Source organism: Phoca vitulina, unplaced genomic scaffold (genome assembly GCF_004348235.1).
Source record: "Phoca vitulina isolate PV1807 unplaced genomic scaffold, GSC_HSeal_1.0 scaffold16, whole genome shotgun sequence".
Taxonomy (NCBI): Eukaryota; Metazoa; Chordata; class Mammalia; order Carnivora; family Phocidae; genus Phoca; species Phoca vitulina.
This window is the reverse complement of record NW_022589719.1, coordinates 25242584-25253611: the sequence shown is the minus strand read 5'-3', so window position 1 is coordinate 25253611 and position 11028 is coordinate 25242584. Positions and strand designations below refer to the sequence as shown.

Genomic DNA, 11028 nt, shown 5'->3' with positions numbered 1-11028 from the left:
ATAAGGGACAATAATTAATGATCAGTCTAGTAGAGGGATAAAACACAGATACAAACAACTACAAGATTAGATAGAAAATTCTGAGAGTTTTAAAAGAAGCACACTTAAGATTCTAGTGAGGCTTAGGATGTGACTTACCATCTATAATTGAAGGGGGTATCAAAAAAATCATATAGGAGTTAAAATTTGAGGAAGTTTTTTTTAGAGAGAGTATAATTAAGCAAGTAAGCTACAATGCACACATATTTACATGGAAATAAAATTAATTGAGAAATGGTCTCAGTAAATTGCATTTATTTTCTTTCACAAAAAGAGGTTTGTGATATTTTAATGGCTTATCCAATATTGAAAATAATCGCAGTAAAATTTAGGATGGGAGAGACAAGGGGTAAGAATATGGAATATAGAACATTATGCAAAGGGTAAATCTACTCCTGAAATATATATTAAAAATGTCAACTTTAAAATAATAAAGAGATAGACATAATATAAGTAATGTGACAGGACCTGGTTCTTATGTTAGGCTTGGGCCCTAATCTGTAGTTGAGACATCATTACCCACGGATTTGGGGAACGTCCATATTAAACTGACTTTCTCAATAATTAGAACCAAAGGTCAAAGAACAGACACTGTTGAAAAGTTGTCAGGCTCAGTTTCATTCTTCCTTAAGAAAACAATTTTCAACTGATCATTTTCCTAAAGGCATTTTTGACATCTTTGTTCCTTAGACTATAAATTAGGGGATTCAACATAGGTATAATCAATGTGTAGAACACAGAGGTCACTTTGTCAGTATCCAGTGAATGACCAGTGCTGGGGCACAAATAAATAAAAATGAGGGTACTATGGTAGATTGTGACTACAGTCAGATGAGAGGCACAAGTGGAAAACCCTTTTCTTCTTCCTTCACAGAACTTGTTTTAAGAATAGCTGCTATGATGCAGACATAAGAGAGAAGGACTGTTAGAAGACAGATAGCTTCCACCAAACCAGCAAAGACTACCAGAATAATGTCATGCATGTAAGTATCAGTGCAGGACGAAGAGAAAAGCGGGGAGATATCACAGAAGAAATGGTTAATCTCTTTGGAGCAGAAAGACAGATGGAAGGTATTAGTAGTGTGAATAATTGAGCTCATGGTACCTCCCAAAAATGCTCCAATGGCAAGCTGGCAGCAAACCCTTTTGGACATAATAACCTTATAAAGCAGTGGGTTGCAGATTGCTATGTATCGGTCATAAACCATGGCAGCCAAGAGGAAAGATTCCGTGTCAACCAAAGAGCAGAAAAAATATAACTGCAGCACAGCCCTTGTAAGAAATGGTCTTTTTATCGGAAACCAAGTCCACAAGTAATTTGGGGGCAATGACAGAAGAGTAGCATACATTTATGAATGACAATATACAGAGGAAAAAGTACGTCGGGGTGTGCAAGTGGGAACAGGTTGTGATTAATAACATCATCCCAAGGTTCCCCATGAGGGTAACAGAGTAGATAAAAAGAAACACAGACAAAAGAATCCTCCAAAGTTCTGGATGGTCACTAAACCCCAAGAGAAAGAACTCTGTCTTCACAGTACGGTTCTCGAACTTCATTATCTGAAGTGCCCCTGGACTTCTGAAGTTGTGGCACAGTAATGATGGCAATATTAATAACAACCTCAGCATTCACTAAAATATAAGAAATAAAACAGTGAAAATAAATACAAGAGGAATTCTAAATCCACTAGGACATCCTGGTAACACCTAGGCACATCTACAGCTAGTGTAGTATTATGCATTTCAAATTTTCAGGTTTTCAATTTTTTAAAAGATTTTATTTATTTGACAGAGAGAGAGAGATCGTGAGAGAGAAAATGAGCAGCAGGAAGAGGCAAAGGGAGAGGGAAAAGCAGGCTCCCCATTGGGCAGGGAACCCAATGCAGGGCTCAGTCCTAGGACCCTAGGGATCATGACCTGAACCAAAGGCAGATGCTCAACTGACTGAGTCACCCAGGACCCCCGGTTTTTCAAATTTTTGTTAAATTGACAATGTATCGCTTCTATTACTTAAAGCTATTGTTTTCCATATTTAGGAGCACCACCATCAAATCAGTTGTTGAACCCCACTTTCTTCAACTTCCTCATCTTCCACCAATGTCAAGTAATAGTGGTTAACCACGTGGTTATATAACAAACTGAAGAAATAGCCTCTGTCCCCGTTTGTGTTGTTTTTATTTTCACAACAGACAGCATTGCTGTTCCAGGTGAAGCCCCATATAGGTAGAGGAGCAGAAGTTCTATGTTTCTCACCTTGAGATGTGGCTTCACCTCTGAGGAACAAAAGAATTCCTAAGAGTTGTTTGAAATCCACTGATCAAATAGAAAGAAGAAAGGTTCTGCATTAGTTATAAAAGTCACTGAATCCCAGCTCTGTCGCTCAGAAGTGGTGAGATCTTGCTCAAGCCAATGAACCACAGAGTTTCAGTCCATCGTCTATGAGAGTGATAGTACCTTTCCCATCAAATCGTAAGTGTTAAATGAATGTCCTTCTACAGATTCAACCATCTCACCATCTTGTTCCTTTGTGGTTCTAAAACTGGCAGCATAGCAATTCTGAATCAATCCAGACATCTGTTTTAGTTTTCTGGAATTCAATCTATGGAATACAACTAGAGAAATCCTCATGCCCATAAATGTGTTAAATTCAATCCAGGCACTGAGAGGATGATATCCAGGAATGTTTCCATGCCCTCTGCAGTGAAAAATTGTAAAAGATGTTGGAAAAAACCTCACCTACCCAGTTCTCTACCTTTCTGCCTTTCATCATCCTTGCTCTAGTTTAGAAATCTGTTGGACAACCAATAGCAACACTAGTGGTACTTGCCTACAGATATACACATTTTGTCCAGTGTAAAGACAATCGATTTCCCTCCCTCCTGTGGAAAAAGCCAGTTTTGTATCTATTTGTATATTTATTTGTGAATTCTTGATCTATAATTCTTTGCATTATCTTCTATAATAGTTGGAACAGTTGAATGAATGAATGAATGAATGAAGTAAAATCACTGACATGGTTTCATCTTATATTTGTATAAAAGTTAGACATATATATGTGTATATATGATTGAATAAATTGTTCTTTACTATTGCATATCACACACAACTATTTTCCTCCTTTAATCACTATTGTAAACCTTCATAATTCTTAGGTCTCATTCTATGACCTTCTCACTGCCAGAAAATGATTTCTGTCTTATAGACAAAAATATCGGATAGCAAATAAGTATGTGTTCACCTTTCTCATCAAGTCATCATATAAGCATTTGGGTTCATCAATGACCTCCTCTCTCCCTTCCTTTCCATGCTTCTCCTCTATGAGGTTAATCCCTTCAATTGTGTACCCAATTCTGACTACCTGCACAAATTAATATATTTATACTATTACTACTAATGTTTCCTTCATAAACTTGCAGCACATACCATTGAAGTCAATCTCATCTTTAAAAATATTACTCTGTATCTATTTCCATTTATTTTCTTTTCTTTTATTCCAATATTTTCTTACAGACATCTACACTCGTTTCCACTTTCTCACTTCAGCCCACTGAGATAGGATTTTTATCCCAACAGCTTAAAACCCTTTTTGTTTCAATCCCAAACTACACCCTAACTGTCAAATCCAAGGATTTTTGATAGGTAATGAACTTTATTTCTCTACTCCATGTGAGAGCTTTGACCTCTCCCTTCTTTTTAAAACCCCTTCTCTTTTGGCTTCTATATACCTCTCTTGATTTCAGTACTAATCTCAATATGCCCCTACTCAGCCCCCTTCATACATGGTGGCACTTTCCTAGGGCTTCATTCTCAACCTACTTCTCTCCTCACATGCACACTCTCCCTACATTATTCTGTGCCTTTTCTTACAATACCAAGTATACAGTGATAATTTCCACGTACCCATTCCAAAAGCACCTGTCCAACTCAAAGTGAGCTATCAAATAGGCATGTGTACATTTCAGCATGCTTAAAACAAAATTTAATTACTATCACTTCCTACAACTTATGCCTATCCTATGATCCCTGTCTTGGTATACATCTCCACCACCTCCATTGCTAGTCCAAATAAGAAACCTCCTTTAGCTCAAAACTGAATAGAGCCATTGATTCAATCTGTGAAATGTGGCAAATATTGAATGTCTCCTTGTCATCACTGATATTCCATTATTTAATGTCACCCCTCATTTTCCTCAACTTGAACCTCTTAATTGGCCTCATTCTCTCCAGTCAATTCCCATCCTACTTCCAAACATGATCCAAAATGTATCCATAAACCACTGTAAGAGTTACCTGTATAAAATAGATTTTGAATTGTGTTGCCTTCTTCTTAAACCCTGAAATTATTCCCTGTTCCCTACAAGCTCAGCATTTAAATACACTCAGTTTTCACATATATTCCCATTTTTATCTCCTATACTCCATCTCACTCCAAACACTTTGCCTTAAAAAAAGTGTTAATTGGAGAAAGAAGCATCTCAGATCTACTAGTCAACTCTTTGAAACACTCCTTTCCTGAAATATATATGGCATCCTCCTTAGAAAATATCAACTGTCATTGAGTGACAGCCCATCTGTTCCTGTCTATGAATATAGAGCAAGATTGTCGATCGACCTAAAAGTGGAACAATGGCCACTGCTATGAAGGCAAATGAAAAAAAATTATACCAGTGGCTAGAAAGGCAAAGGTGGATGAAAATGCCTCTTTTTTGTGTCATTCACTCTTTTGGAAATTATGAAAAACAACTATCAAAAGGTAGGCATGAAAGAAAGAGGCTCCTCTTTAGGGACAATGTTTAAATAAGCTTGGGGTCTGAGCCATGGAGAACAACCACTCCTTTGCTGAAGTTATTTTCTACCAAATCCTTTATTTCTAATCACAGAAGTAGAGGTACTGAAGAAATCCATTTATATAGAGAATATTTACTTGTAATAATCTTTCAAGGATGTTATATGCTTTAAGACCATAAAAGACTTCCAGGATTGAAAAATGAAATATGAAAGTCAGTGGAACAATAGAAGAGGAAAGGAATACAAGATAAAAAATTAAGAAGAGTCCAAAGAGGAGCCAAATAATCTGTTCTTCTATGCAACTGGCAGGTGAGAACGAAAATGAACTCTAAAACAATTCAGCAAAATTACCTCTTCCTGTAGTCAGTTCTCTATAGTGAGCCTTAGTTTCTACCTTTGTAAACCATTTTTTCTGTTCCCTCAAAGCCACTCCCTTAACCCTACCCCAGTCCTGTTACCTGTGTATTGATAGCTGTTCGTATCAACACATAACCATAGAATAGACTAAATAATATGGTATACAAATTGGGTGAGTCTTAATTTATATCTCAGTCTGGTTAACTTTAAAAAAATTAATAGGCAATGAGCACTGTGTTTATAGTTAGATTTCTAATCAGAGTCCAATAATACTGAAGATTGTCTTAAGAATATCTCCATTAAATGTGCTTTTATGTTGGTGGTGGTGTGTTTGTTGGAAATGCCTTGAGAATTAAAACCTGTGTTATGCTAGGCATATGTATTCTCAAAACATCAGTTTCTTGCATGTAAAAAATGATTATAAGATGAGCACTTAAAATCCTGTTCAACTCTGATATCCCAGGATTATGTGAAGAGCACTTACCAGGTCTCTTTCATTTACCTTCTTATGACCCTGTTATTAACATCAGTTCATTTTTCACTGAAAAATCAGTGTTGACAGTTAAATATTTTAAAAAATTGACCCATTGCAACATTTTCCATAATCCATTCAGGCAGTCCTTTTGTTTTCATAGAAGAAATGTGTGCCTCCCTTAGGAAGGTAGTGGTTCCTCAGGATAATGCAAGACCTTTTATATTTTGCCTCAAGTCTTTTGAGGTTAGCTTTCAGATCTCACTTAGGATCCTAGGAACTCACAGTCTGATATGCAAATCCCAGTGGGAAAAGATATGTGAGCAATTAAACAGTTCTACTGAGGAACTGATTAAACACAAAATGAAATGATGAAATGTGTTTTTCTACATCTTGAGGATGTCTCAAAGAAAAATATATTTTTTAGTTCTGAAATGGTAGATTATTATATATAAAATTAGATTATATTATTTGCTGACTAAATTGATTTAACCAGCTTAGAGCAATTTATCAAACAACTATCAGAGTATTATCCTATGTAGTAAGATAGTAAAATAAACTAGAAAGAAGCAAAAATATATCTATCTGGCTGTTGAGAATTAGAAGACCTTGAAAGTTAAATGTCAGTGGAAAACCAATTATGAATGAAGTTAATGACTCTGATATGTGCTATGTGTGCATCTATTGTAAGTGGAATTCTGACCATCCAAGGACAGAATAGATCAGAGAATATTTCTTTAATGAATACATCTATTCGGCGCAACTGGCTGGCTCAGTTGAAGAGCATGCAACTCTTGATCTCACGGTCATGAGTTCAAGCCCCACGTTGGGAGTAGAGTTTCCTTAAATAAATGAACTTAAAAAAATACATCTACTCTGTGAATATGTATGCCAGGTGACAAAACAGAAAAGAGAATAACTTGCACTACACATTTAAGAACTTTGTCAATGCACACCTGGCTGGCTCAGTCAATTAAGTGTCTGCCTCTGGCTCAGGCCATGATCTTAGGGTCCTGGGACTGAGCCCCACTTCGGGGTTCCTGCTCATCGAGCAGTCTGCTTCTTCCTCTCCCTCTGCCACTCCCCCTGCTTCTGCTCACTCTTTCTCTCTCTCTCAAATAAAGTCTTAAAAAAAAAAAAAGAATTTTGTCAAGTACAGAATATGAGATGGTGAAAGAAACAACATAAGCAATTGCATAAGTATTGGAAAGTGTGTGGCATGACTGTTGACCTGAAAATGAGATTTCGAGACAATGTGTTGCTTCATGAAAAGAGATAATGCTAGGGGTGTGTGTGTGTGTGTGTGTGTGTGTGTGTGTGACCAAGAGTGCCGAGGTGGAGAAACTCTGTTCTAGTTGGAGGACCAAAGGAGAAAGATGTTTCTATCACCTTCATCTTAAAATCCAAAGTCTCGTGGGTGATGTGGGAAATTTACTCCATTTAGAACATCTGAAAAGCAACACAGAGCCATATTTTCATCATACGCATAACATTATTCTATTCATCATTATTTATTCATTTATTAAAAGAAATAATGGGGGCGCCTGGGTGGCTCAGTTGGTTAAGCGACTGCCTTCGGCTCAGTTCATGATCCTGGAGTCCCGGGATCGAGTCCTGCATCGGGCTCCCTGCTCAGCGGGGAGTCTGCTTCTCCCTCTGACCCTCCCCCTTCTCATGCTCTATCTCATTCTCTCTCTCAAATAAATAAATAAAATCTTAAAAAAAAAAAAGAAAGAAATAATGAGTAGCTGTCTTTGCTGGAATATTTCTAAATAACTCTTGCCCTCAAAGATGTCTTTTTAAGAAACATTAGGAAGTATGAATTTTATAAGCCAGGTTTTTGCAGGTATTTTTGTTATTATGTTTAAGTTCAGTGATAACTCTGAGACTGGCCGCTTATCCCCAGTTCATATTTAAGAGACTCGAGGTTAAGCAACTTTAACTATCTTCCTCAAAATCACTCTTCAGGGTCTGAAACTAGACCAGTTCTTTAAGAGTCCAATGCCCATCATACTTCACTAAAGCAACAAGGACCTATGTTACTTTAAATAACCCATCCCAATAAAGATATAAACAATAACTAATATAAAATGAAATCCTAAGAAAGTGAGAAAACAAATGAAGTGTTAACATTGCAGGAACACAGGAAAAGTAAATCACACTTTGGCCTTTAAAAGGTGGATGTGTTAAGTCTGAAAATGGACCTTTATATATATCAAGTTCTAATTCCCGGAACCTGTAAATGCCACCTTATTTGGGGAAAGGGTGTTTGCAGATGTGATTAGGGTAAGGATCTTGGTATCAGGGGATTATCCTAGATTATCTGGGTGGGCTGTAAATGCCTTCACAGGTGACCTTATGAAAGAGAGGGAAGGTAGGGGCATCTGGGTGGCTCAGATGGCTAAGTGTCTGTCTTCGGCTCAGGTCATGATCCCAGTGGTTCCCCGTTCAGTGGGGAGCCTGCTTTTATCTCTCCCTCTGCAGCTCCCTCTGCCTGTGCTCTCTCTCTCTCTCTGTCAAATAAATAAATAAAATAATTTAAAAAAAGAGAAGGAGGGAGGCTGTGTGTGTGTGTGTGTGTGTGTGTGTGTGTGTGTGTGTGTGAAAATGTAGGAAAGATGGAGAGTAGAGAAGTTTGAACATGCCAGCCTTGGTCCCCACAAACTTGAAGAGATAAGGGAAAGTGTTATCCTGGAGAACCTCCTGGCCCAGTGACAGTGATTTCAAATTTCTGCCCTCCAGAACTGTAAGAGAATAAAGTCTGTTGTTTTAAGCCATCAAATTTATACTATTTTTTTTCAGAAGCCACAGGAAACTGCAATCCATAGGTTGAGAATATAATAGACTTGAAAATATAGTAAATGACTAAAATAATATCAGGCAAAACAAAACAAAAAATTCAACAATACCCCAGAAACTTAAGAAAGGTAAGGCATCAAATATATGATCTACTTATTTAATCAAGAAATAAGATAGACTAGAGAACAAAAGGTAAAACTAAAAGTAACGATAGTAATATCGGCAAATACCTCATTAATCACTTATAATATACCATATATAGTGATAAGAATTTAAGATACATCATTTAATTTTCATGGATATCTTATTAGAAAATTAGAGTATTATCTCTATTTTGTAGAAGAAAAAGTTTTTTTAAACTTATTTGTTATTTTATTGATGTATAGTTGACATACAATGTTATATTAGTTTCAGGGGTACAACTTCATGAGTTGACAATCCTGTACATTACACAGTGCTCACCATATAAGTGTGGTTATCATCCGTCACTACACGACATTATTATAATATTATTGACTGTATTTCCTTTGCTGTACTTTTCACTCTTGTGACTTATTTATTTTATAACTAGAAGTTTGTGCTTCTTAATCCCCTTAAAAGAAGTTTTAAAAGTCCTAAGATTATAATATTGCAATGGAAAAAGTAATTAAAAAAACAAAAATGACTGAAAATTCTCAGAAATTTATTTATTAAAACTTTTATTAAACTTTTTATTAAAAACCATATCAGACAGATGTACACTTATTCCATGTAAAAAATGAAATTAATTTAATAAAAAAGGTTGCATGTTTTAATGATGATGAAAAGATATGTCTGTCGATGTGCACTTTGTGAGAAATACATTGAAGTTATCTCAAACCAAGATATTGAGTCTAACAATACCACCCCAAGCCCTTTCAAAGCAATTAGAGATTGGAGAAGAAGAGCAAAGGCACCAAGTGCCTTTGAATTATCCATAAGGAGATAATATATTGCTTAATAAGATAAGCAAGTGGAAAACAAAAAAGAACGCATAGTCCTCCAGCTCATAATATTCTTCCCTACTTTACTTTTTGTTCACATCCACCCAAAATCAGCCCCTCATTAAAAGTCTCTGATGAAACTCTGAGTCTAATTAAGAAAATAGTTTTTCAAAAAGTAATCTAGATCTCAATACTTTCTTGAGAGCTTCTTTCACATCCTTGTTCCTCAGGCTGTAGATGAGGGGGCTCAGCATGGGGATCACTATGGTGTAGAACACCGTGGCCACTTTGTCAGTCTCCACACTGTTGCCAGAACTGGGCCGGCAATAAATGAAAAGAATTGTTCCATGGAAGACAAGGATGGCTGTGAGGTGGGAGGCACAGGTGGAAAAGGCTTTGCGCCTTCCCTCTGCAGAGTGCATCCTCAGGATGGTGATGAGAATCAGCAAGTAGGAAGTGAGGATGATCACAATGGTGGTCATCTCATTGAAGGTGGCCAGGATGTATAGCAACAGTTCATTAATAGAGACATCAGAGCAAGCAAGCGATAAGAGAGGGGGTAGATCGCAAAAGAAGTGGTTAATCACATTTGATCTGTAGGATGGGATCTCAAGAACTAAACACAAGTGGATCAGAGAACACACCATCCCACAGAGGTAGCAGCAAGACATGAGCTCCATACAGAGATGCCGGGACATGGTGACCATGTACAACAGTGGGTTGCAGATGGCCACGAAACGGTCATAGGCCATCACAGCCAGCAGGAAGACCTCAGTGATTGCATAGGTACAAAACAAGTAGAATTGCACCATGCATCCCAAGAAAGAGATGGCTTTATCCCTGTTTAAGATATTGGACAGCATCTTTGGCACGATGATTGTGGAGTAGCAAAAATCCACAAAGGATAAGTGGCTGAGGAAAAAGTACATGGGAGTGTGAAGTTGAGAGCTGACCTGAATCAATGCAATCATGCCTAGATTTCCCAAAACAGTGACTCCATAGATGAGAAGGAACACCAGGGAGAAGAAGACTGTCAGCTCCGGGGCATCTGCTAATCCGAGAAGAATGAACTCTGTCATGAAGGTGCAGTTCTCCTCTCCCATTTCTGCCATATGTCAGGCTTAGAAAAGCAAATGTTAGATTTTGTGTTTCTTCTAAAATGGGAGGAAAAAAATAGGTTCATATTAACTTCAGAAAAATATAGCATTGATATCAAATGTTGTATTTATAAGAAATAACAAAAGCACAGTTGTCAAATAATTCGAAATGTTAAATGTTCATAGATTCGAAATGTTAAATGTTTCAAATTTGACTTCAGCGTCAGGAGAAACATTAAAAAGCTTAAATGATTCCAACCTTTATCACAATACATCGAGATGATTAACTAAGTTCAGTTGTTTGATGGATTTTAAAGTAGAATCAATGATACATTTCAAAGCCACACAGAAATGAACCTCTGTTCTTTGAAAATCCTTAAGAAACTTCAACCAGCACAGTACCACCTACTGTGATTCTATAAAACATATACTTACTTTTTTTCACTGAGTCTCTCAGGAACATATATTTGAAGCAAATTTTTTTATCATTCCATTTTTAGGGAGTGTGACACAT

General features: G+C 36.9%; 1 protein-coding gene and 1 pseudogene across 1 annotated transcript; both read right to left on the bottom strand.

The window, feature by feature from the left end:
• Positions 1–681: 681 nt before the first annotated feature.
• On the bottom strand, positions 682–1596 carry LOC116638646 (annotated as a pseudogene).
• Positions 1597–9569: 7973 nt separating this feature from the next.
• On the bottom strand, positions 9570–10520 carry LOC116638645 (olfactory receptor 5L1-like). The gene has a single exon (XM_032414750.1). The coding sequence runs from the start codon at positions 10518–10520 to the stop codon at positions 9570–9572; it is 951 nt and encodes a 316-aa protein (XP_032270641.1).
• Between the last annotated feature and the right edge of the window lie 508 nt (positions 10521–11028).